Source organism: Halichoerus grypus, chromosome 4, assembly GCF_964656455.1.
Source record: "Halichoerus grypus chromosome 4, mHalGry1.hap1.1, whole genome shotgun sequence".
NCBI lineage: Eukaryota > Metazoa > Chordata > Mammalia > Carnivora > Phocidae > Halichoerus > Halichoerus grypus.
The window spans coordinates 114,184,163-114,211,990 of NC_135715.1; the positions used below are offsets into that span (position 1 = coordinate 114,184,163).

A 27,828-nucleotide genomic window follows, 5' to 3' on the forward strand; every position below is an offset into this window, starting at 1 on the left:
TATTTACATAGAACCCCTTAGTCCTCAGCAATGTTGGATAAATAAAGTCTGTGCATTACTAATCAGATTTCTGCTTTTAAAAAGGTAAGCTGTGCATTAGGATCTCTTTTATATACTGTGGCAATTGCTGACATTTTAATAAAGTCGAGAGAGAAAGAAAGAGACTGACTCCATAAACAATTTGTTTATTATAGTAAAATCTAATTAATTCCACCTTGCTAATGTGGAATGTGGGACCACATCCCCCTAGTGTTTATCTTTGTAGTATCTCAGAAGAAAAGGTTTAGTAAACAATCTTCTTACACATTATCATTTTAAACCTTCTTAGATTCTCCGTTTTTCATACTATTTCCATGTCCACAAAGTAAATTAATCCAAGATTCTGTCAGATCTCTCCAGATAAAATCCATGTAACTCAAGTGTTAGAATAGATTTATCATCTTATCTCTCCCCACCCCCCACATCGCAAAAACCTATCATTTATTTTTCTGTTGCAGTCTTTGTTATCAGCAAACCACTTCAAATTCTTTTCAGAAGTAGGCAAAAATTTTTTTTTAAAAAGCAATGTATTAGCAGTATTGCAGGTTTCTAATTCAAAGTAAGCTGGGCACCTCTCTTGTTTTCAGGTTGTATGGGTGGTCTCTGGACTGACAGATCAATGCTGTGACTGGCTGGAGCACTGATATCGGCCGGGGGCTGAGATGTCCATGATGTCCTTAAGTTGATACTTTAGCCAGCTGTCATGATAGTAAATGACCTGGTCAGTTTATGATCTTAGGAAGGCATTGTTAATCTTTGGTGGGGTATTAAGTGTAGCAGCATTACTAATAATGCATTAGAACAGTTCTACATTTTTGGAGATTGCTTCCTAAGAGGTTTTATTTCAAAACATCAAACACTGTATGAACATAGTCTACAGAGAACTAGGGAGAACACAGAGTGTGGCAGAAAGAGGCATGGGCTTTGGACATTCTCACATGAGCTTAATCCCAGCTCTGTCCATTCCCTAAATGCTCCTGGGTAGGTGTATTAATCTCCCTGAGTTGCAATCTCTTCACCTCTCAGGTGGGAATGGAATATCAGTTCCTACTCAGAAGATGTTTTAAGAATTAAATGAGATACCATAAATAGATTATCCAGCACACAAAAGAGGCTCAGTAAAAATTAGCCTCCTTACCCCTGTTCTTTTTATGTTAGACAACCTTATTAATTTGGATGTCACCACTCTGGAATTGTGGTAATTTGAGTTTAGTTATTGTTTACCTATGCATCATCCTTGAATAAAGGATTTACCAACCAGGTTGAGGGTGAGAGGATTATAATGAATATATTTAATGAATGAAATAGTTTATGACCGTTTTTTAATGAAGTTCAGCACATCGCATACAAATTGGCATATCTGATTATAAATTATTATTAGCTTTTCATTTCAAGCAGGAGTTCTACTTGGAAGCATTTTCAAGCACTTTGTTCAGTGAGCCTGAAAGTCCCTCTCCCAACAATGTTTCTAAAGAATACCAACTCAGACTTTCTTCCTTTATTTTCCTACACCACTCCCACACATACAACAATATTAATTAGTAGAGATGTTTAACAGTCCATGAAAAGTTGGGCTGAATCACCCCTACAGGATGCTGTCCCAATATTGAAGCTATGTGAAACACTAAAGAATATTATGTGTCTGGTACTACACCGTTTCAAAAGTAGTATCTCCTTACTCTCTAATACATTCCTTTCTTTTGTTACCAGTTTCTAATGAAGGATGGTCTGAAAGGTATTTATACTTTTTCTAAATAAATGATGCAAGTTTCTCTCTGAACCATGAATCCTTTATAGTTAAGGTTCAGTGGCCAAGAATAAGACCTCAGTGCTGAGTTCCAGTACATCATCACAGCCAGAGAAATGCACTGACAGATTTTGGCACAGTATTCGGGAATTCTTGGAAAGGGAAATGGCTTCCACTGGCATTACACCTATCCACCATAAAGTGCAAACATTTTTTTTTAAGATTATTTATTTTAGAGAGAGAGAGAGTGGAGAGGAGGGGCAGAGGGAGAGAGAGAGAGAGTCTCCAGCAAACTCCCTGCTGAGTATGGAGCCCGATGTAGGACCCTGAGATCATGACCTGAGCTGAAATCAAGACTGGCCGCTTAACCAGCTGAGCCACCCAGGCATCCCAATGTGCAAACATTTTAAGCAGATGCAACTGTGGGGGAAAATGGTTATCTTTATGTACTTGTTTCAATAATTACTTAAAAATAGGAAAAGTGCCCGTTTTCTAAAATATATTTTGTAATTATCATCTGCCCTCTCTGATCTTACATTAAGTAGCCTAAGAGTATTGATTGACACTCAAGTGATAATCAAAAAAAAATTTTTTTGAGTACATAATTTTTACTCTTTTTGAACATTTCCCATTGGTCTTCATATTTCTTTTTTTTTAAAGATTTTATTTATTTACTTATTTATTTGACAGAGACACAGCGAGAGAGGGAACACAAGTAGGGGGAGTGGGAGAGGGAGAAGCAGGCTTCCCACAGAGCAGGGTGCCCGATGCAGGGCTCGATCCCAGGACCCTGGGATCATGACCTGAGCCGAAGGCAGATGCTTAATGACTGAGCCACCCAGGTGCCCCGATCTTCATATTTCATTGCTTGTATATTCAATGTGTATTCTGACTTGAGCCAAATTTAGGAAAGGATTTATTTCTGGACTGGCACCACAATGTTTCTCTTCAGGGAAACACTGGTTGTTGTTGGACAGGTAGAGACCTCTGATTACCCAGAAAAGTTGTACATTTCAGTGCAACACCACATGAATAAATGAAGACATGTTTTTAAAAGTAGTGGGCAGGGTACTCTCTCTTTAGAATCACACTTTGCCTTTTTATGTGTGGTTGTATTTGGCAGGTAGAGATAAAAATAGTTCTCTGAATAGTCAGTCATTCAAATGAGACAAAATTCATCATTATTAAAACTCATAACCAAACTTATTTTGGGACAATACACTTTCTATGTGTCAGGTGAGTATCTCTCTCTCTCTCTCTCTCACACACACACACACACACACACGTTTTGACAGTGTGAAACATAACGAGAGAGAGCTGACCGTCGCATTTTAAGGATGTATAACTGAAGTATGAGCTCTCTTGTGATGTTTAAACATTCTACTTTCAAGAACGTTCTTTCTGTGCTTGATTATCAGCATTAGCCGTTTGTATTCTTTGGTACTGTAATTCTCTGTTGAAAGTATGCTTTGTGTATTGCCCTTGCCTTAGGTATCTCCTTAACTACTGTTGGGAATGAATCCTTGTCTCTACATTTGATCACCAACCACAGTATTTGGGCTGCACTGTGACTGGTGGGATGGCAGGGGCAATCAATGCTCTGTAGCAACAGGATCTCCCTGAAATGGGAGGAAAATAGTTTTTGAAAAGTAATGTGCAAGTTAAAAGCCAGGCTGACAAAGTCAGTGCCTGATCAAAATTTGGAAGATAATAACAATGAAAAACTGAGTAAGACCAAAAATGTGAATATTAACAAAATGACTAAATGGAGTAAAAGCTTAGTAAGACTGTGAATGTCCCTGAAGTGAATTGTGAAATATTGTAACCTTTTTCCCCGGAACAAGGATAAAGAGGAAAAGGAGGCCTATCTCCATTTACAGATAAACTGAGACCCACACGGAGTTCTTGAGCTTGTCGGTACAGTTTTCAAAAGGATAGTAGCAACTGGAGTTTGGTTTGAGGCAGGTACATGCTTCATGAACTTTTAAGCAGTGCTGGTTTAGAAGTAGGAGCTTACCCAAAACATTTAATTGCATGTATGGGTTGTGGATCAATATGAAATCTGTTGTACATTTAGAATAGATTTATTCTAGTCCTGTAGTATACTTTTCTACTACTTAAAACCCTGCTTCCAAAGTAAAGAGGAAAGGAAACACACACACACATACACACGCACACAAAGCCTCACATAATGTCACCGACAAAAATCGTTAATGTGTATTTGGTTAGTTCATTTGAAAAGAAAAATGGGATTCACTTTAGGAATTTTTCCGTGAGTACTATTGATGGAAAATTAGGTTCATCCTTTATTGTCACAGGCGAGTCAACTCTTTGAATCATTTATTTATCATTAATTCCCACTTTTAAAAAAATATTGCAATATTGCCCTTAAGTTAACAGGACTTTTTCAGGTGGAAGATTTTTTTAAATATTTACTGTTTAATTAATGTTTGACAATAATGAACCTAATAAATGCCTCATGTTTGCTTATTGCTTCAGGGCTATACTTCCCAGGCTTCAGCTGAAGTTGCCTGCTCCCTACACCGCCCCGACCCCCCCACCCCCTGCTACCTCTCTGTAAAAAAAATAGGAAAAAAATGCATGCAATGTTCCTTTAGGGGCTCCTGGGTGACTCAGTCAGTTAAGGGTCCAACTCTTGATTTCAGCTCAGGTCATGATCTCAGGGTCGTGAGATTGAGCCCTGCATCAGGTTCTGCACTGGGCATGGAGTCTGCTTAAGATTCTCCCTCTCCCTCTCCCTCTCCCTCTCCCTCTGCCCCTCCCCGCCAATGAAAACCAAAAATAAAGTTGCGTGCTTGCCTGTACTATTACTTAGTTGAAAATTTTATTCAGATTCATTTACTTATTTATTTATTCATTTATTCATTCAACAAAGACTTTTTGGACTCATACTATGAACTAGGCACCATTCAAGCCACTTTCAAATAACTCCTTCAGTCTTATTCTAAGATATAATACGTGTGAAATCATAGGTGTAATGTTTTTTGTATTTTTCTAATATAAACTTATATGAGTATATATAAACTGATTGTGACTATAAACAGATTAAAAATGTTTAAAGGTCTGGGCACCTGGTGGGTGGCTCAGTTGGTTGAGCGACTGCCTTCGGCTCAGGTCATGATCCTGGAGTCCCGGGATCGAGTCCCACATCGGGCTCCCTGCTCAGCAGGGAGTCTGCTTCCCCCCTCTCATGCTCTCTCTCTATCTCATTCTCTCTCTCAAATAAATAAATAAATAAATAAATAAATAAATAATCTAAAAAAAAAAAAATGTTTAAAGGTCTGTCCTTGTATCACATGCCATTAATGACCCTTTGGTGCTTTGGTGTTTAGAAAGCACCCAACCATCCCTATTCTACAGCTGAGGGAGCTGAAGCTCAGCAAAGTAGTGTTCCTAAGGACACAGTGACAGGCAGTTAAACCAAGCCCCACCCCTAGTCTCCTAACTCTAAGCTTAGTACTCTGCACAGTGCCATTCCCCCAACAACAGGAGCTGACGACATGAAAAAAGGCGTGAAGAATGAAAAGGCGGCTTGAGTTCAGCTGTCCTGCCTCTCTTATGGAACCTGGGATGTGGCTTGTACTCAGTCCTTTGACCTTCGTGTGACAGCTTTGCCTCACAACTAAGTAGCGGCAAAGTAAATCACCCAGAAATTCAATCCCGTTACCAGGTTTAATGCCTGCAGGAACTTTTGACATCGTCTTTACTTAATGGGTTCTATTCAGCAGTGATCTAGGATCTTCGATCCAGGCTCTTCTAATATATACTCTCCCTCACTTTCAGAGGGTCAGTTTGGCTCTCTGAAAGGTTTGCGTCTCCCTTTGTGGTAGATTTAAGTTACTTCTAAGATAGACTACATGCTACTGCGTTGACCCCAAATCAAACTTAGTAAAATTACCAAATTTTAATATGTGCCTTGTGAACAAAATAGACAACCAGAGATTCAGACTTGTTCAGAAAAGTCTTAAACTTCCACCTTGTAAGAGTATATGGGTATGTTTCTGGGTATGTTGCCAACCCTACTGAACAGGCTATAGGACTATGCGTGTTGAAGAATTGTTGATACCTAAAGAATGTGAATGAGTGAAAGAGGGTTTTAGGAGTAAAAAAAATATTCATTATATGTGTATATTTGCACATGAGATAATATGTGAACTATAAATACATATAAATTCTGGTAATTTTTTCTAATTCTTAAATGACATAGGTGCAAGGAGTTATATCATGTTGGTCATTACTGTTAGCATCATCATTATTAGAGTGAGACTATGGGACAGTTATGAGTAAAGGTACATTATAAAGTCTTCCCATGATTTCTCACCAAGATAGGAATTAAATAATTTATGGAACTCCTGGCTTATGAATGTACAGGAATATAAGGTTATAATTACAGATCAAAGTATTAAGTGTTTTAAATTACTTGCTCCTTCAGTGTAAGGTTTATAGAAATATTTGTGTGTTTATCCTTTTTAATGTTACATTTATGTATTTGATTTCTCAGTACTTTCTTCATTTACAAGTTAGCTAAGTAATTTATGAGGAAGTATTCATTAAATCATTAAATATGATTTCTGTTTGACTAGAAATGGAATTTATTTTGTTCTTCTCCGATACCATCTTAGGGGGTGCTGGTATCTTTAAAGAGTTTCTTGAATATTGCATAAGTGCATGAATAATTCCCTATAAACAACATATGCTTTTCATATATTTCACAATTCAGTAGAGTACTAAAATTCTGAAACAAAATAAGCTAAACATTTACCTCTGGATATGTATGATCTTGTCATATCAGAAATAAACAGTTATGTGTGTCTTATTTGTATTTAGTTTCAGAAAGCACCATCATTGCTTTCTCTTTCAAGGTCATTGAATCCTTTATAAATAATATAGTTCATTATAGAGTACCTTACAGCCTTAGAGGCAATTTAAATGAAAAAAAAATTGCGGTAGAGGATTAGTTCAGAAAAATCACCAGAAAATTATCCAAGCATAAAAAAATTTTAAAGATAATTTTGGGCATGTGTTATCTAAATTTCTGTAAAAATCTAATTTGTTTTAAAATAATTTGACCTAATTTTTTTAGTATATGTGTGTGTGTGTGTGTGTGTGTGTGTGTGTAAAATGTATACTTCAATGTATATTGTAGTTGGTGTGGTGAAGAGAGTTTGAGCGAGCACTTTGGAGTCAGACCTGAGTTTCAGTGCTGGCCATGTTACTTAAATTCACTGAGTCCCATCTGTAAAATAACAAAAATAATACTAGTTTGCAGTATTACCGTATTAAATGATAAAACAGTGACTTTTCTATAATAAATGTACAAGAAATGTTTTTATTGCCCCTTATTCCTTATTTAATTAAAAATAAAAATTGAAGATTAAAAAAATAGTTTTACCTAACTTAGTTTTTAAGAATTAAGACCAGTGGGGTAAGTCTTCATATTAATGTCTTGCTTTGTTTCACTGTGAATCTTTCTGTTGCTTGCATCAATCCCTTCTGAGATCTTTCACTACATCAATTTGTGTCTACTATAAGTTTATGTTACAGGAGAGCTTCCTTCCTACTGCCAAGGGGGGGGGGGGGAGGTCATTTAAATATAAGTGGAATTAGCCATAGATTACATAAATGTAATGTGTGAAATATCTTTCATTTTCTCTTCATGTGAGTGAATACAAGATGAAACCTCTTTTCTAACATAAAATGTGAAAATGTATACAGGCACCATTTTTTTTAAAAAAACAACACATGGATATACTCATCTTAAGCTTTTCCAGTTATTTCAGCAAGACACATTTCTTCATGGCTTCTGTGAAGTGTTATTTGAACAAAATTGTCTCTTGTTCTAGCACACAAGAAATTGGGTGTCCCCAATGAACTTGTGTAATTAGATATTTGCATCCTTTAGGACAAAATACAAAAATAGTGAAAAGGAAAATGTTTTCATTATTCGACTGTTTTTCTCATTGAATATTTAGAAATGCTTGTTTTCAAACTTGAAAAAGGAAACCCTTTGTTACTCATTACTGAGTACTCAATTTGAAGGGGTCAAAGAAAAATTATTTATAAATTATATTCATGAGTCAGGAAGATTTCAAGAGAAAAGTTAATAATTTCCTTGCTTCTTAGTATTTATTTTCTTACCCCTGAGGCATTTTGGCAACCTCTCAAATTTTTATATAAAAGTAGCATAGGGTTGGGGAAAAAACTGGGTTAAGGGATGGCTGGGACACTTGCCTTGAAGCTGTGTTTACACAGCAAGCAACACTGTTTTTACTTAAATTGGTGGTGTTGTTTTTTTAAGATCAATAAAAATAGCAATGTTTTTCTAAAGGTGTTTTTATTCACAAGTCACATACAAGTTTTTCTATTTATTAATTGTTTATCTTGGAGGGATGCCTTCAAGAACCATGATAGAGATTATTGGGGGAAAGTGGTAAAGGCTGCACCTCCCTACCTCCGTAAGTCCCCCAGTCACCATTTGGTGGCCACAGGGTGATGAAGTAGCAAGATCCTTGGCGGTAACAAAGCAAGAAGGGAAAGGACACTCACACAAGGTGTAGCCAGACTCTCTTCCCTTGACCGGAAGGACTATGGTGGTCTACTGCCCACTCATTTTGTGGCCTCTGCAGAGCCTAATACTACTAGGGAATAATAGCTGTTCTATGCTTAGTTGTGTTCAACCTGACTTGTTGCATTTTGATTGTCTCAGCAATTCTAGCAGGGGGGTAGGTATTATTGTCCTCATTTTAAAGAGGAAACTGAGGCCCAGAACATTTGGGTGTTTTATTCATGCTAGAAAGTGAGGAGGTCAGATTCAAACTTCCATCTGCTGGCTCCAAAGCCCACCCCTTTCACTCACCACTGCTCTTGTCCTCCCCTGATGGAGTATAGATTTGCAGTTGCTGAGTATCAGGCAGTAGAGAAAGCAAACCAGGGATCTCTGATTTATATGATTTTGTGAATTGAAGGTTATTTAAAGTCCAAATTTTGTTCTTAAAATGTTATTTTCAAAATGTTGGCAATAGGAAAGCCAAATGATCTTTCATTTCCATTGATGTTACAGCCTGGAGCCAGATAGTCAACCTCTGCTTGAGCAAGGACAGGACATTTGACAGGGCAGTGAAAGTTAAGCCTCCCTTCCCCCAGCAGGAAAGTAAAAATGATGTTAACAATTGCAGGTCTGGGTAATATGGTTTGGTCTTCATGCCTTCACTCAGGTGGAGCCCGAGAAGTTGAAGACACTAACAGAAGGTTTAGAAGCCTACAGTCGAGCCCGGAAAAGGAACAGAAAGTAAGCACCGATTCTTTTTTCTGCCATTTTGTTTTCCACGGATATAATTTACAGGTTTTTGTTCATAGGGACAAGAAAATCTCACTAATTTTGTCCACCTTAGGGCCTGCCTAAGTACAGTTTAATAGTTATCACCCAAGAGGACCATTATAGTTAAGCCAAATCAGCTATTATAGAAAATATTTTCTTTTCTTAACAATCTGTACTGTTGTGTGGGATTTCCCTCTTCATGAGCTCTTTCCTCACTCCCTCCATCTCCATCCCTCTTATTTACTGGGAAAGAAACACTCTCGTAGCAATTAAATAGTCTCTAAAAGTGTAGCAAGCGATGCCTGGCTGGCTCAGTCAGAAGAGCATGGGACTCTTGATTTCAGAGTCATGAGTTCAAGCCCCCTGTTGGGTGCAGAGATTACTAAAAAAAATAAAACTTAAAAATAAATAAATAAAATAGAAAAATAAAAATGTAGCTGAAGTCTATCCCTTTGGGAGTAGGAATGGGGAGATGGCCCCAATTGTACACAGGTAAATAATTTTGGCAGATTAACTGTTAGTCAAAGTGATGATAAGTAATTCTTTTTTCTTAGGGCAGGAATAATAGGTTTTCTTTGGAATTATGACAAGAAGTTGTACTTTGAGACATTATTATTCAAGTATTTCTAGATCTTTACATTCTGGGTAAATGTTGTATGGACAAGTAGATAATGTTTGAAACACAGTTTCCACTGTAATACAATGTAGTTTTGTGTATCATAATTATTATTTCATTTTAAGGTAGAGACATACAAATGTGCTTTTGCATAGGCACAGGGAAAGTTATTCAAAATACATATAATTGACATGCCTGTTCAGTTACTAAAATGTTCATATTATCAAACATCTAAGAATTATGAGATCAGAATGATTAGTAGTGTATCTTGTGTACATAGTGATACCAGTACTACCTATTAAAGAGCACTCTTTCTCATAGTTGTGCCAGAGATAAAATTTCAGAACTGAACAACTCTTGGGGGAGGAGACTCTTTATCTCAATAAACTGCCTCGCAGAAAGATGCCAACCACAAGAGACAAACTCCTGTGCCCCTATGTTGGGGACTTCTTCGGAAGATAGCAAGTTGGCACTGATTGTCGTGATGGCTGAGTGAATTGACAGATTTGCTACAGATACAATAAGGAATACGGACGAGGCCAGCCCCCTCTACTCTGACCATGCAGAGCTTTGTAGTAGGATAAGGCCCACAAAACTAGTTTTGGATGAAAGGAGGGAAATTGAAAATTACCTACATCACAAATTTGCAATGGGCCATTTGCTATGGAATATTCAACAATACTTGTTTATTTGATGTAAAAGATCCCTAAAATCTTTCCTCCAGTGAGATATTCCAGTTAGTTGAATGATGTGCAAAATATCCAAAACGATTGATAACACAGAAATGAAATAATGCCTCCAAATATTTAAATATACTGCCTTTAAATGAGCTGTATTTCCCCCATAAATTTGGTATTAATCAATTTCTGAAAGGTAGTAAGTAATAAATAGCAATTTTAAATTTTTTTTCTTCAAAGCTAGTTTACTAGTTACGGTGAATTTACATGGGTCCTAAGTGGCATTATCTAAAGGAACTGTCATGAAACCATAAGCTCAGAATATGGATTGGCGATGTAAAAGAAGGAACTATGAAGCAAACTTTAGTAAAAACAGCCTTATTTATCATGCTACTGTCTATGCAGACTGACTTGCCTTATAAATGCCCAGTAGAATCCCTTACATTTTGCATATACTATTTAAAATCCATTATTTTATTCTCCCAATCACAAAATGGGCCAGAATTACTAAGCCCATTTATGGATGAGGACACTCAGACCCAAACAGCTTAAATAATTAGTTGAAGGTTACATGAGTGACAAATGATGTATTGAACCCAATCAGGTATTTATTTATTTAATCATTTAGTTATTCCCTAATTTAAGGAGGCTAATTGAGCAAAAATCTGTGCTGCAGTCCCTAGAACTCACTGTTGAACAAAGGAGACAGATCCAGAAACAATTAAAATGTTAAAATTGCAATGACAGCAAATGTATAGTATACTTGGGGATCATAGAGAAGTGGCATTAAACTCAGGAAAAGAAAGACTTTCTAAAGGAGATATCTGAGCCAAGCCTTACATACTACATAGCCAGACAAAGGAAATAAGGACCAAGATGGCATGGGGTGGGGTAGTGTTTAGATGAGATCAGCAGTTGGATTTGGGGCACTATAAACCCTCAGACAGGAAATTGTAAGAGATGCAGCCAAAGGTGTAAGCAGCAATCAGATCATGAAGAGCTTAGTGAGGGCCCAGAGGATCCTTTATCTTATTAGAAGTGCTTGAGGGGACAGGTGGTTGGATTTTCACTTTAGATATGGCTATATGGAGGATGAATTTTAGGGGAACCATATTGGAGACAAGGACATTGTTTAGGAGGATGTGGCAGAAGTCAAGGGAGGATGAGGACTCAAACCAGAATTGGAGCAATGAGAATGGAGGACAAGGAATGCAGTCGAGAAATATTTAGAAGGTAAAATTCACAGAACGTCATGGTGATTGATTAGAATGTGGAGAGTAAGCAATCAAGGACAACTTTCAGGGTTTTAGCGGGGGTGGCCTTGTGGGTGGTAGAAACACTGAAGTGGAGAATACGGGGGGACTGTTGAATACATGTGGGTGCCCATGGACTGTGTTTAACACTGGGAAGAAGTGGTATTTGACTATGTAAAACTAGCTGTGATCACACAGAGATCCTTTGGCCCATTTGAACAGTGGGCTAAGGATTGAACTATTTGGGCATTTGAACATTTACTAGAGATAATGAAGAAGATGAGAAAAATCAAAAAGGAGGAAGAGAATGGGGGGGCGGGGAAGGCAGCAGAGTAGGTGTTAGAAACCGAAGACCAAAAGCTTCCAGGATAATAGAATGATAAACAGCAGTCCACTAAAACAAGAACTGAGAAATCTCCTTTGGACTGGGCAATGTAGAGGCTATTGGCAACCTTAGTGAAAACAATTTCCAATAAAGTGGAAGGTGTAAAAACAAAGCGTCCATGGTTGAAGAGCAAATAAGTAGAGAGTAGAGAGAGCTGATATGAATTAATTAGGCTTCTTCCTATCCTTAATATGAAAAGTTCCTGAAAAATAACATGAAAATGGCAAAGATTTGACTGCTTTTGTAGACAGAGGAAAAGGAAGGAAGAAACAACTGAAAAAGGAAGGCGGCATTTGGAATAAGATGGTTAAGAGGTTGGTTTGGGGCCTGAGTTCAAATCCTGTTTCCACCACTTTAGAGCTGTGTGCCCTTGCACATGTTGCTTGATATCTCTGAGCTTAAATTCTTCATTTCTAAAATGGGCATATTAATATCTACCTCTTAGCAGCATTGTTATAGATAATTTAAAGAGAGCCTCCATTAAAGAAAAAAATTCCGGGGCGCCTGGGTGGCTCAGTTGGTTAAGCGACTGCCTTCAGCTCAGGTCATGATCCTGGAGTCCCGGGATCGAGTCCCACATCAGGCTCCCTGCTCGGCGGGGAGTCTGCTTCTCCCTCTGACTCTCCTCCCTCTCATGCTCTCTGTCTCTCATTCTCTCTCTCTCAAATAAATAAATAAAATCTTTAAAAAAAAAAAGAAAAAAATTCCATAGCTTTTAGATTTGTTATGATTTTCACTGAAATGAGGATCAAATCTTCTATCTATACATACATATAAACTTAAAATTTGGTAATCTGATTTTTGTGAAGCTGGAAAGGGATAAAGTGATAAAATAAATCATACTTTCACTTTAAAAGCAAGAAATTATTCTTAGCGTGTTAAATTTTCTTTTTTCTTTTTTTTAAGATTTTATGTGTTTATTTTGAGAGAGATACAGAGATAGTGAGAGAGCTCTAGTAGGAAGGAGAGGGAGAAGCAGGCTCCCTGTTGAGCAAGGAGCCTGACGTGGGGCTTGATCCCAGCACTCTGGGATCATGACCTGAGCCAAAGGCAGACGTTTAACCGACTGAGCCACCCAGGTGCCCCAAATTTTCTTTTTTTTTTAAGATTTATTTCTTTATTAGAGAGAGAGAGGGAGAGCACACACGTGCGAGCACACAGAGGAGAGAGGCAGAAGGAGAGGGAGAGAATCCCAAGCAGACTCTCCACTGAGCGTGGAGCCCAAAGTGGGGCTTGATCCTACAACCCTGAGATCATGACCTGAGCCAAGACCAAGAGCTGGATGCTTAACCAACTGAGCCACCCAGTTGCCCCAGCATGTTAAATTTTCTTCAATCTTCATACTTTCTCTATTAATTAGGTTTCTGAATCTAAGATTCTTGACATTTAGATGTCACCCAAATTTGTTCTGTTCTACATGAAGTGAGTTGCTTAAATTCTAAATTGAAAGTGTAGAGCAACATGCAATTTTTCATTTCCCTCATTTCTTATACCATTCACAGATGTGTACCTGCCTTTTTTTCTCAATTAGTGAAGATAAGGATAATGTGTGACAATATAGGCAGTGAAGAATAGAAGTGGCAATTATCTCCATTAATAACTAGAAATGTGATTATGTGAACATCTATTGCTTAATCAAGTAGGTTTTAGAGTGTCCATTAGTAAAAATGTTTATTATTAAATGTCAGCAGGGAATCGAAAATAGTGGAAAAGACTCCACAGGGAGGCCCTTGGTACTGCAAGACTGAATTTTGACTAATTATTCATTTCATGAACTCATGGAAATTTTTCTTCTTCTTTTAAGTTCATTCTTTGTTGACCTGACCAGCTAGTGTAAAAATTAGTCTGCAGCTTTAACACCTGGGAGCATCTCCCTTTACCTCTTGAATCTCCCGATGCATTTAAGCAATTTCATGCCCCACCTCTCTGTATCTATTCTCTCTTCCACAAGTAGTCACTTCTCCCTCTGTTAACTACTTAAGTTTGTTAAAGGAAAAACACTATTAACTTAGCTTAAATTAATACAAGCTGTTTACAAACATTTTAAACATCTTGTTGAAGAAGGAGATCACAAAGTCCTAAATTCTATCTTTTTATTCAGCAAGTAATATTAAATTATTTTTATACTTTAATGGTGATGTTATTGCAATTTTTCATAAATAGGGAAAATTTTTTCATGCCTCTTTGAATTTATTACTTTTAAAAACTATTTGTAGTTAAATATCCATCTTCTTCATTATCAAGTTAGAATTGGTTTCACCAGTTCTCCTAAAAAGTCATGAAGTATTGCATATAAACAGTTGTCATAATGCTTACCTCATAAGCTTGCTGTTAGGATTGAGATAATATATATGAAGATTTAACACAATTCTTGGCACCTAGACAATTTTCAATAAATTGTAGCTATTTTTGCTATTAAGTGTGAAAACCAAAATTCTTTAATGGTTTTTCATTGAAATGTTTTACCTTCATTTTAGACATTTAGAACTTTACACAGTTGATTGTAAACCCATATTATAATAAATATCCATAACATAAATATCTTTTGAAATTTAGCAGCATTGTTTTAAATACAAAATAAATAGTAAAGATAAATCTATTTAACACATTACTCAAGGTGTAATATTGTTAGGCAACTATTGAGATGTGTGATACTGTCAAGACCTTTGCCAAACAGCCCATAAATGGGGCCCCAACCCAACCCCAGACAAGCTTACATGGCCTACGGAGTTCTGGGATCAGACTGCTCCCCACCCCCACCTCACGTCACTCAGCATCAGGCATAGCAAATTTCTCACTGGGAAAGCAACCCAGACTGACTCCACAAGATGCTCATGGTCCCTTAAAACTGGAATGGGTAGGTAAATAAAAGAGTGTATGAATAGGTTATAATATCAACTTGGACAGTGCTCAGTGCTTGGACAGTAATAAGTGAGAAAGAGACAAGTTGCAGAATAGCATATATACCATACCATACCTGATGGACACCTTTGTGTGTATATTAAAAAAAAACACACACACACAAAAAAGACAATACCAGGTATTGTTCGTGGACATATAAAATATAAAAACAGGGACTCCTGGGTGGCTCAGTCAGTTAAATGTCTGCCTTTGGCTCACGTCATGATCTCAGGGTCCTGGGACCAAGCCCTGCTGGGGCTCCCTGCTCAGTGGGGAGTCTGCTTGTCCTTCTGCCCCTCCCCCTGCTTGTGCTCTCACTCACTCTCAAATAAATAAATAAAATTAAAAATTAAAAATATAAAAACATACTAGAAAGATACACAACATAGTTGCCTTTGGGGAAGAGGGGAGGAGAGAATGGGACTAGGAATTGATGACAAATGGGAATTTCAGCTTTTTTTTTTTATTAAAAAGACTTAAAGAAAGTAGGTAATTTATTATCAGTTTATTCTTCAAAGTGGGTTTGTTAGGGGTTAATTTATTCTATGCACTTTTCTGCATTGTTTATATTTCTAAAAATAAATGGGAAGAATGTAAAAGCTGGAGGCTGGCTTACAGGCCAGCAAAAGGTGGGAAGAAGGAGTTGGTGCTGTATTGCCCACATAATTTAGTTAAAACCATTACATTAACCTTTTTTTTTTTTTCAGTTAAACTGACTTAAATTCATGTATGTTTCCCAAAATATCAAGACGTCGTGTTAGCTTTGGACAAAATTTTTAGTTAGTAAATATGTGGAGCATGCATGATGTGCCTGGCAGTATACTCCTCAGGGTGTACACAGAAACTAAATGTGTGAATTGTCCAGTCCCGGCGTATGAGGGTAAAACCTGGTGGGGGCTGTGGTAAACCGAAAGGCCTCATCTAAAGGCATTCCACTAAAGTTCAAATATGTTTTTAAACACGATGTGAGCCAAACTAAATGGGACTATGAGCCAAATTCCTCCACAACTGCAAATTTCCAATCTCCGTGGAGATGCTGAGGTGGGACTTAACTCTTGGAAAACCACACTGACAGCCTGTTATGAAAAGGTTTATCTCTGCACCTTTTCTAGTAATTGTCGTGACAAGATAAATGAAATGAATCACCTTAGTACTCAGAATACCTGATAATATATTTATTTATTATTTATATGCATAAAAATGGAAAAAATAAGTTAGAGTAGACAAAGGGTACATAACTACAGAAGGGGATAGGATAGTGTGGATTTGCCCGATTTTAAGTAGTTCAACAACTTCCTATAGTTTCAATAGTAGCAGAGGTACCCTTTTGTATTATTCGGGCCACACGTGCTGAGTAGAGAAAAAAATTCAGAGTGATAGATACTCTGAGATAGTCATTCTTTATCTGTTCAAATACTTAAGTCATTTCGGTTTGGGGGGAAATGTGGTGGGCCCAGGCATGGAGGGAGCCTTGGGCATGACAAGCGAAGCTGTTTCCCACCTAGAACGTGCAACGTGCATGCTTAGGCACACCAGATTTCAGCCTTCACTTGCTCAACTCTGGAAGCCAGGATGCGCCAGAGAGGGCAGAGGGAGCTCCCTAGTGGCCAGAGTGTGCAGTTCAGCCCCTCCAGCCTCCCCGCGGCTGCACCGCCCGGCTGCCTGAGAAAGAGACGAGCCCGAACAAGAGGCAATGCAGGGAGGCTGGAATCCTGGAGGACAAGCTGCATCTGCGGGAAAGGAGACCCGTGGCCCAGTTTTCTTGCAAAAGCATCGGACGGGGGAAGGAGCATGTGGAAGAGGAAAGAATCCATTGTCCCCTATCATGTGTTCCACTTTTTCCTTGTTCAGTGACTTTATTATTAATATTCAGTGGTGAGAATCCCAGAGCATTTGTCATCTGACTTTTTCATATGTAAATATAAATTGACTTTCTTTGGTGGAATTGGTACTTCTGTTTTCTGATTAGGGGATTAAATTGAGACTTTGTTTCCTTAATTTATTAATCTGGTGTGTTGTTTTCATTAATTCCAGAAGTGGAAAGCTAAATAACCATTTAGAAGCTGCTATTCATGAGGCCATGAGTGAACTGGACAAAATGTCTGGGACTGTAAGTTAATTTATTTTTCCATTATACTGTGTTTCTTTGAAAATAAATTGTATTACACTTTTTGGTAAAGTCTCTTAAATATTGACAAGCAACTCACGTAGCAATACTAAATTACTAGGCTCAAAAAAAGACTGATATCAGAAAAGATTCAAAGTAATTTAAGAAAAAATAACCTAGTAGTATTAACTATGTCTTTTTTTTCTGAGATAACTCATTTTTCCCACATAACATACTTTCTAAATGTGAGCAGCACAATATTCGAGTTCAAACCACAGGTTTCTGTGTTTGACTCTGAATAACAGTGGTCACTATTGCTGCCTAAATTGTCAATAATGCAAATTTTCCTTTGTCCATAGAACAAAAAAAGGGAAATTGAACAATAGGGTCAAGATCAAGAGTGGACGGACCTCTCAGACCTCTTGTTTCCTTTCTACTGTTAGCTAAAAAGGAAAATATTTGGCACAAAATCCTATTGTTAAATTATTGAACACTGTAACCTCTGGTTTTTGAGAGGTTGTGTCTATTCTTTCTTTACATTTTTACTGAACTGTTCATACAATAGTATTGCATGTGAGAAGTTTAATCATTGTCCTCTAATTCACATATTGGCCAGTGTAGACACTCAAAATATAATTTTGGTAATTTCTAAAAAAATGTAAATTATCTAAGGCTATTCAGCAATGAAAGCTAATTTCTTTTACTTTTACTCAACACTTTGTGTTAACAAGGTTATCTGGATCCTAACAACCCATTCAGTGGCTATACTGATTGACAGATATAGTTTATAGATTCACAGAATGTTGGGGTTGCTTTGGGCTTTAGAGATTTTGTGATCCAACCCATCCTTTTGCAGATGGGTGAATTAAGACCCTAAGATGTTATATGTCCTGATAGAATTTAGGAAAGGTCTAAAATACCTTCTAAGGCCAGGCAAATACTATCAATAAGTAAAGTGAGTCAGCTGTGAGAAAACCAGCAACTCAAGGGGATTGAGAAATGCCATCCAAGAAGTCAGGGTAGGCTGCCTTAGAGGCTCCACACAGTAAAGGCTATTGCTCACTTTAGTGTGGTGCTGGTTGGGGAAGGGCTTGCTGCACACAGTCATTCAGAGACTCAGGTTCTTCTTCCTCCATCTAGTGCCCACCATTCCTTAGGGCCTCAGAGTGTTCCTTCATGTCACAATGCATCCATCCAGCAGGTGGGAGAAGAGTATATGCAGAGGGCTGCCACGATAGGCTCATCACTTCTGCTGATTTCCCTCGTCTGAACCCATTATATGGGTTTCTTAACTCAAATGAACTGGGAAATGTAATAGACGATATGCCTGTTCAGGAAGAAGAGAAAATGGGTTTGGTGAGCATCTTGCTGGTCTTTGCTGCAGGACATTTGGCCTTTGTGGCCAGCAGGCAGTCAGGACTGGTGGGAATTGTGGCAACCTGGAGACCATGCTCTCTCCAGAAGGAGCTCCTTCTTCCACGCTCCAGCAGATCTCAACGGTATGGGAAATTATGCCAGAGCTGCAAGCTCTTCCAATTTTTCATAAGATGCTAAAAGTCTGGAATTGAAATTTCCCCATTTTTTTTTTACTGTTGACAACGATTTTTTAAGCATTAAAACATCATACAACTAAACAAAATACCTTTTCGGGCCACATTTGGTCCACAGATTACCAAGATTTGCTTGCAGTCTTGAATAAAGTCTTCTTTCCTCAATTATAACAAGTTTTCAGTTATGGCTTTTCATCAGAAACTAGTGGTTTTAAAAAATGTATATGGACAGGTTAGGAGGAAGAGGCAGTTTGAGAAACTTATAAACGTTACTTTCAAAATTTAATTATTTTAAAGCTTTTTACATTTGACTTTGAGTAGCATTGGCCTCTGCTATTATCTAAACATTATTTTTAAAATGTACAATTAAGCCAACTTGTAGTGGACCTTGAGAACTGATTGGGCACATCTCCTAACTATGAGTTCTGTGACATTATGTTGGTAGCCTTGAAATTGGCTATGGTGGAAGTATTTACACCATGGAAATTGGCAAATGCTACAATAGGCTTTTGTCCCTCCATAGGGAGCTGGTTGTTAAGCATTAGCTACACCACTGCCTTGGGACTAGCCTGCCTTTCCTAGGTCTTGATCTTGCCCTCTCCTGTCAGTAGCCACATACAATGTGGGGCACCTGATCACCTCCCTAGTACCTGTCCTCTGCCCCTCAGAACCATACTTGCTGTCTGATACCTGGTGATCGTGTCCTGCCATGCTCCACCCCTGCTCAGTCTGACACACAGCCCTAATTACTACAGTTTCTGCATTAGCATCTACAGATGAGTTGTACTACTTGCTCGTCCCAGACTATACAAGCTCAGATCTGCCAATAGATGGTAGTGGTTTTCTCGTTTTCACTCCGCAAGTCTTCTCGGGAATAAACTTCCTTGGGCTGAGCTGTGTGCATGTTCTTACCACGGTTCTGACCCTCCTTAGTAGTGGTAAAATAAGTCGGGTGATGAAGGAAAGAAGAAAACATGTTTGGTATGTATTTTTCCACTTTTCTAGACTCTACTGAAATTGGTGGTCTAGGGATCGCTAACAGGAAAGGCTTTATTTCTGTCTTAAATGGGCAGCAAGGGTAGCAAAGGCACACTGCATTTCCCACACTTGATTTTCTCCGGTTCCTCTTGGGAGTCCCACCATTTATGGGGTTCTCACAGTGTTGTTCTGCTTATCAGTTCCTAGGATTCCTCCTTCTCTGTAGTGACCATGGGCATGCTGAGATCTGGGGTCTTGACAGAAAACGTAAATGCCCCATAATATCAGTGATTGAAAAGGAAAGGTGGACTCTATTCTTTCCCCTGTTTCTTTGTCAGAAATTGTATGGTGTTTGTACTTTCAACCTCTGTTGTTGTTGTTGTTTTTTTTTCCACCTCTTTATTTCCAGGTTCACCAAATCCCACAGGGAGACAGACAAATGAGACCCCCCAAACCCAAGAGGAGGAAGATCTCCAGATAACAGGGACTACTCCACCAATGCGCAGTGTTTATTAAAGGAACGTGCACAGATAAATCTATCTATAGATAGGTATTGATATATCCACTGTTATATCAGTATTTATGCTATGGCAGATCGCTACCACCACCACAGGGTGCTAAAAGAAACAGTGATACAATATTTTTTTGAACAGGAAAGATAATGAAGGCTGGAAAACCAATCAAAACCCCTGACTGATGAGAATGATAAACGGTCAAGAGATTACTGAAAAACTTTTTCTATAATGCTAAAATTGTGATTATAAGAAATGTCCAAATGTTTCGGAAGACTTTTCAATGTTGTATATAGAAAATACAGAATTTCATGGTGATATCAGAAGTGTAAATATTGTACAATATTGTCATGTACAAGCGTACCTAATGCACACTTTATCTTTTATTGTACAAAGAAATAGTGTACAAAATTCTTTGGTTTCTATGGAGTACACCTACCAGAGACTACCAGTGTAAAGTGATAAATAAAAATACAACCTAAAGGCTTTTCTATGATAATGTAACAGATGCTGTTTTTGTATTTAACAGCAGAGAAAAGGCATGATGATGTAGTACCTGAATGATGACATACACTGCACACCACCGAGTGTCCATTTATATTGTCTGTTTGGAATGAACCTTGCCTGGCAGCACTGGACTCGATTTCGGGTGCCTAGGAAATCAAAACCTTGCAGATTTCTAAAGGGATGAGGGCTCACAGGTCTAAATTAAGAATTCAGAAACTGCAACCATTTGTTGCATATTTTTTTTACCTAAGTTTTAAAGTAGAATAGGTTTTATAAGAAAAAAATCTTAGATGGAATATTTTACTCAGTCATTTCTGTAGTTAACGTTTGATAGCCACCTATTGATCTAGCTAGCTTATGCTGCACCACCATTGACACTCAGAGTGGAATCTGTTTGCAGACAGGACCTGACAAGATAAAACTCTCTGTTTCCATACATGGAGGCAAAAGCCCCACTTCGAACCCATTATCAGAAGTAAGGTTGATTATAATTCAGTTTTTTTGTAGTGGCAAGAAGAAATACGAATCATCAAAGCAGGTTTCATAGCCATTCATCAGTATTACTCAGAAGTGAAGGTGGCTTACAAAATTATTAGCAATGGTAATTTTTTATCAGTATTATGTAACATATCAGATTTATTTTATTTAAAGAATTATTTATACCATTAACAGATTCTTATATATATTAATGTGGCTGAAATGTGCAGGTTAAATCTATTAACCAAATTATTTATATTATATTAAGTAAGAAAAAAATGTGAAACAAATGTAGAGAGAAAATACTACATTACAAGTATACAAACCTAAAACTGTGAGCCATTGTAAAGTACAAGGTTATTAATAAGAAATGTAGCACAACATAATCTTCCGTCTTTTTTTCACAATTTTTGTGGTGGTGGTCTAACCCTATCTCCCATGCACTTGAGTGAAGTTTCAGGCCTCCAGCCTGACTTCCATTAATGGATTGTCAAAAGAAGGGATCCATTATCCCTTTATTCTTAGAATCACCAGCCCCCACCCCCAAACCCTTAAACTCCCCCAAGAGCACTCCCTGCCTTGTCCCCTAGCCTGGGGTTCACTCAACAGCTTAAACCTCCAGTTACTGGGAGCCTTTCGATAGCAGGCTCCGGACCCCCAAATGCCCACCACCTCTGTTATCTCTCCTCTCTCATCCACCCCCCATACTCCTCAGTCCCACGATGTAGCAGAGTTCCAGTAACTCAGGAAAAAGGAGACCAAGGTCATTCTTCCAGTTGGTTTCTTGGGGCCACAGCACAGAGCACTCCATCTGGGCTCACTTTTGATAGCAACAGCTCTCAGCTCTTCCCCCGGTCTCCTGTGTCTCGCTGTCCTTCCACTCCCACCCTCACCCCTACCCCCAAGCCTGATGGAATGCAACCGGCTACCCTGGGCTTCTCGGCCTGGAGGCAGGAGCCCTTCCTTCTGGGGGTAGGTCCATTGTGTCTTTCATGTAACCGTGGCATAGCCTGCCGGTCCTTCCCATGCAGTCACCCCGAGTCATCTTTTGTGTAGTTTGTTGATATGTCTTTGTGTGTTCGGTATGTTTAAACCATAGATGTCCTTTTTTTTTAATTTTTTGCCACCGACCTGCTTTTCTACTGTTTCGTCTACATGGTTGTTTTTACTCCCAGGTAGACGCATATGTGTGTTTGTGTGTTGCAGTGTCTGTGTGTGTGTCTGTGTGTGTGTCTGTGTGTGTGTGTTGATATGTAGAAGTTTTGTTAGCCCTTGCTGTCCGTCTTTAGACTGAGTTTGTGTCCACCGAGCCTTCTTTTAGATAGTTCAAGCTAATTAGGTGTGTGCTTCCCCACCCATGTGCGCTTTACATCAGTAGACCATGTAAAGTATGTTTGTGCCCATGATTTCACTGGTTCCTTACGGCTTTGATGTGGATGCTAGGTGTTGTTGTTTCAGTCCACATGAGCTTTTTTCCCCTCTCTTTTACAGTTCTATGGTTTCATGTAAGCAGTTAATGTAAATATTGTTAGCATTACAGGTCATGCAGTGCTGTAACATTTTTTTAAATGTTGCACCTACTTTACAATTAAAAAATTGGTCACTCATACTTGAATTTTGCCCATAGAGCCATTTCTTTCTCTTTGTATTGAAGCCAATTCATTTTTTAAAAATGAAGGCTAGCCCTTCTACATTATTACATTTTTTATTCCCTAAAATAAACAAACTCTTTTTTTCCCCAACAAATCTGACAATGGAAATAATGAAAAATTTTTGCTCCTTTAAAGAACATAATATCCCTCTTGGAAAAGAAAATCTGATTTTATTTTGTGTCCCTTAACAGTCTTAGGAAGCACAAGGAGAATAAACTACACCTTTAAGTAGTTTTTAAAGATTATTTCAAATGAATGAAAATTAACCGAGCAGCTCTTGTTTGATTTGTCTCATTTGTAGCATTAAAAGCTATCAGGGTTTTTATTTATTTAAAGGAATATTTTTTGGTTTGTAGTTTTCAGTCTCATTGTGAATGTAAATGCTTTAAAAATATTCATCCCTTGTGAGATCATGGGCCACTTTTAGTCTTGTATTTGGACCCTGACTTTGAGTTATTTGCAATGTCTGTTTTTCAAGTAAACACAATCTTCTTCTTCTTTTTTTTTTTTAACATAACACTGCACAATTGTGGGAACAGCAGAGGGCTGTTATTTTGTTTTCTGTAAGTTTTATGAAGATTCTCAACTGACTTATCCCATGAGGTGACTCCTTTTTCATTTCAGACAGTGATAACACATTTTAGTTAACTTTGGTAATCTTCTCTGCAGTTTGCAATGTGTCCTTGTAAGTCACAAGCGGTTTTGTACTGAGATTTTAAAAATCTAAGATGCTTAAGATGCTAGTGACATTGCTCTTTCTGACGAGAAAGCCAAGATTCTAGACCTTACTGAAAATCTGATACCTTGTTTACTTTGCCCGTTTATGCCCAAATGGTGTAACACAAGTCTCAAGACTTTTCAAATGTAGTGTATAAAATGAGTTGTGCATTACTTCATTCATTTGGGGGCTATGAAAAAATGATAACCAGCCAGAACTGTAATATTGAATTAATTTATCTTTTTCTTTCATTCACTCTATCACATTTGCATTAGCCAAAGAGATAAGAACATTAGTAATTCATACGTGTAAACAACCCAGAAGTGAATATTAAATCAGTGAGCCAAAAAGCAATAAACAACTCAAGCATGGGAAATCCTGCTAACAGTGGGGAGTCTGATACAGAAAAAATATATAAAAAGCATTATCTTCAAATATGAAAGATTAATTTGTATCTACTGTAAATATGTATTATCAGCCTTATCTGCTTTTATACACACTGTGTGTGTACCTCAGCGACCTTTTATAAACCGGAAAAATGGTTGATTTAATAATTTGTTATGTAAATACAAAGTTGTCTATAAATTGGAAAATTTGATGCCAGATGGCTTCACAATATACAAATGTGTTTTGTAACATCATGCCTTTATGGATTAAGTATAAATACACTGGATTGTCTGTGTAGAAGAGTAGCAGTTTACATTTCACCTGCATTTCAAGTGGATATTTTTGTCCAAATGGTTATCTTATTAGGAAAAGAAAATGACCTGAACATATTCAATGTGGAAAACAAATACGGTTTTGAATTCACCAAAACTTTTCACACGCAGGGGTCTGTTCAATTCCATCTAAATGCCGTTTATTATATTTCCATAGGAGATTCTTTGATCCAGGACTGGGATCTACCCAGGAAACCTCCCCAAATGGAATTATTCTACTTTAGAAACAGGCTGTGCATCTTAGTTTCTAAATCATAGGCTGGGGAAGAGCCACAGCCTTCTTACTGCTTTTTAACTTTTTTTTTTCTGCTTTGTTTCCACACATCTTGGAAAGCACTACACAGATAAACAGGGCCTAGTTCTTGTGCACCAAGGTGTCTACAGAGTGACCTCAATGCAGGGCTTCTCAACCCTAGAACTATTGACATTTTGGGTGAGATCATTCTCTGCTGTGGGGGCTATCCTGTGCATTGTAGGACCTTTGGCAGTCTCCCTTGTCTCTACCCACCAGATGCCAGTAGCATCCCTTCCATATTGTGACAATCAAAAATGATGCTAGACATTGCCAAATGTCTCCTGGGGGTGGGGTGTGGGGAGTGGAGGGTGGGAGGAGGGGACAAAGTGAGACTTAAAAAACACTGCCTTAACGGAATCAGTTAGGGAACATATGTCTGTGTGAAATACTGGCATGTTTTGCATGCTGTAATCAACAGGAAACTGATTCCTAGATCAAAATCCAAAACAAAACCCACGCCAAAGTAGCGCTTCTCAGTCCATCATTAAGGAAGTGAATCCGTTAGCTTCAGCTTCATTTTGAGCACATTTGATACTCTCTTTCATAAGCCTCAAGACAGTCATGTTTTGAGAAGTCCCATGCAGGGCTTAGGAAAGTTACCTAAATATCCTGGTTCAGTTTACAAGAAGATTAATAACCCACTTTGGTTGTGTGTAAGGAGCTTCAGTGAGCAGAAGGCTTCTTGACAATAGTATAGTTGCCTGCCTTGGGTCAAAATGAGGACTTTGGCTGCGGGGGACCGTGCTATGTATATATTTTAACAGCTCTCTAGCAGCTGGTTCAGGTAGCAGTAGTTTTTGCATGATCCTCCTATAAGTTTTGATGGAAGCAGTTCAGTAGATCTTGGAGATATCATTGGTCTATTTATTCATGTAATAAATATTCTTGAGTTCCTCCCTATGACACCCAGTGTGCAGCAGTAAGGATACAGTGGTGAATAAGACAGACCCCCTTCTCTGCCCGCACAGAGCAGCCCAAGATGCTGGCCAGTGGTCCATGTAAGTACGATAAAGTGTGACCAGGCCTGGGCTGGGAAGCCCAAGGCAGGCCCCTGACCTAGCTTAGTGAGGACCCGGGAGAGATGAATAGGATTCAGGCAAAGGAGAAGTGCGTGTCCTGGAGAAGGGTAAGGGAGTGTGTTGGTGTTCTGGGCCCCACCATAATTCTTCATATTACATTTGTTGAGCAAGTTCCATCCCAGTCTTGAGGTACGTATATAAATCTATGTGTGTAAATTCGCTTTAATAATCCTAAATAAGTGCTATTCAGCATGCTTATAGTTATTGCCAACAGCATCAATTCCCTGTTTCCTTCCCACGAATTAGCGCTGTATTGGCAGACCAATAATGGTTCTACTTTGATGATCCGGGGCTGGGGAGGTTTAAAATCCCCAAGCATTGAAGTGTTGAAAAGTGTTAAAGTGTTAGCAAGTAAGGCCTGCTAACCAGAATGCACAGGTAAGTGTAAGTCAGGTATAGATCTTCGGCAGGCCAACCGCCTCCTACGTACCTCCGCCGGGAAACAGGAAGCTGCACGGGAGCCCACGAGGTGCCACACGTGCCAGGGAAGCACTGAGGGTTGAAAAGGCACCGGAAAGTGGACTACAGGGAGTTGGGGGCCGGGACAAGGCCATCTGGCTACGGGGACCTCTGCCCCACAGCAGGAGAGACCACAATGGTCTTTCATCATCCATTCCAGCCCATTATTATGCACATACCCTTGAAAGTATCCCCAACCACATTAATCACCTCCTACATTCAATGAACATTGAACATAAGGGCTTTTTAAAGCTAATTTATCAGTTAAAAAAAGAAAATCACACAACAGGCAGTGCAATAACAGGCATTCAATCCTATGATCCAGAGTCCAGCAAATAGCCCTTCCCAGGAGCACGGGGTCCTGCACACAGGAGATGGACCCTCAAGAGGGAGGCAGCCCGTTGTAACATTTACAAACTGGGTCCTGGAGAAGGATCATCTACAGTCAAATCTAGACTGTGCCACTAACTCATTGAACTTTGGGCAAGTTATTTAAACTACCTCTGCTTAACTTCATCTACAAAAGGGGATGATAGTAGCACTTTCCTCATGGGGTTGAGGATCGAATGAGATAATGCAGACAAAGTTCTTAGTGCTGGCACAGAGCAGGCCCTCAGAGAATGGTCATTGTTAAGCCGACCCAGGAAAGATCTAGATCAGGAAAGGGAACTTCCTGCCAATGAAAAGTGTCACACGTAAGGAGGAGTTGTGTCTAGAGTTGCTGTGTCTCTCCAGGAAGCCCTTAAAGGTAGGAGAGTGGTATTTACCTCCGAGGCAGCTCTGCCCAAAGCAAACTGTCATGGGGGCCTTTTCTGGTTCTCCCGGTCCAGCCCTGAGCTTCTGGAGCTTCTGCCCAGGGTGTTTCTTAGATGAATTCGACTGTCCAAAACGCCACATGCAGACATGGACCTACAAAATGGTTTTCTAATAAACTGGTCTGGAAAATGATTTCTCTGAGAAGTGAACTGCATTGACTGCGGCAATCAGAGCAGAAAGAGAACTTCTAACCCTCAGCCTCAGAGTGAAGTCAGGACCGGCTCTTCAAATAAGTAGCTCAAGGTATGAAACGTTTAAATGACTTAAAATCCATCGAATCTGGGAATGCAGAGCTTAGTACAGAAAGAGCATGTTTAACTTAAGAGACTAAAATTTTGGGTCCCAGTCCTTACCACTGACTCCATGATTTAAGACAAATCACTAAAAACATCCTGGGGCCAGATTCCTAGGATGAGAAACCAGTTATTCAGGGGCTGTGCGACCTCAGGCAAATTACCCTCCTGGTGCCTTAGTTTCATCATCTGAAAACTAAGGGATAATAGAATCATCAATGTGCTTGAGGATTAAATAAACCAATCTTTGTGAAGCACTTAGAAGAGTGTCGGGCATAGAGTAAATTCTATGCAAGTCTAGATATTGTCATTATTATTACTGCTAATAATATGGGCTGAGCCTCACTGGGAATGACTGAGCCCTTACTTGTCTTAAAGAAAGATCCAGTCTTCTGTGGGATGATCACTTACGAGGGTCCTGCTAGTCACATTTAACCATTTATTTGTCTTCCCTGATTTAAACATGGGTGCTCTTGAGAGGAGCAAGACTTTGAACCAAGCAAGACTCAGGGAGTTCTTAAAAGATTTGAGAATATGCAGGGTGGGAGGAAGGTGTTTGTAACTATCCAAGAGTTAGCTGTACTCGGAGGACTAACAAGAAAATGAAAAGAAATAATACACTGAGGCGTGCTTTCAAAAGGGGAGAGGAAAGAACAAATAGTCTGAAGTGGTAGTATTTTCAAGTGCTATTAAGAATTATTATTTATTT

At 38.7% G+C, this 27,828-nt stretch overlaps 1 protein-coding gene across 4 annotated transcripts in view; it reads left to right on the forward strand.

The window, feature by feature from the left end:
• MBD5 (methyl-CpG binding domain protein 5) overlaps window positions 1-21,777 on the forward strand; it is a 437,846-nt gene extending 416,069 nt beyond the window's left edge. For 3 of the 4 annotated variants that reach the window (XM_078070760.1, XM_036064765.2, XM_036064768.2), the window contains 3 exons: window positions 9,022-9,095; window positions 16,992-17,067; window positions 20,002-21,777. In XM_078070760.1, coding sequence (XP_077926886.1) covers window positions 9,022-9,095; window positions 16,992-17,067; window positions 20,002-20,073 — 222 coding nt within the window. In that variant the 3' untranslated portion in view covers window positions 20,074-21,777. Of the gene's footprint in view, window positions 1-9,021; window positions 9,096-16,991; window positions 17,068-20,001 lie in introns of those variants that run through there. The other variant, XR_013447132.1, reaches the window with a different exon arrangement.
• Window positions 21,778-27,828: the final 6,051 nt, after the last annotated feature.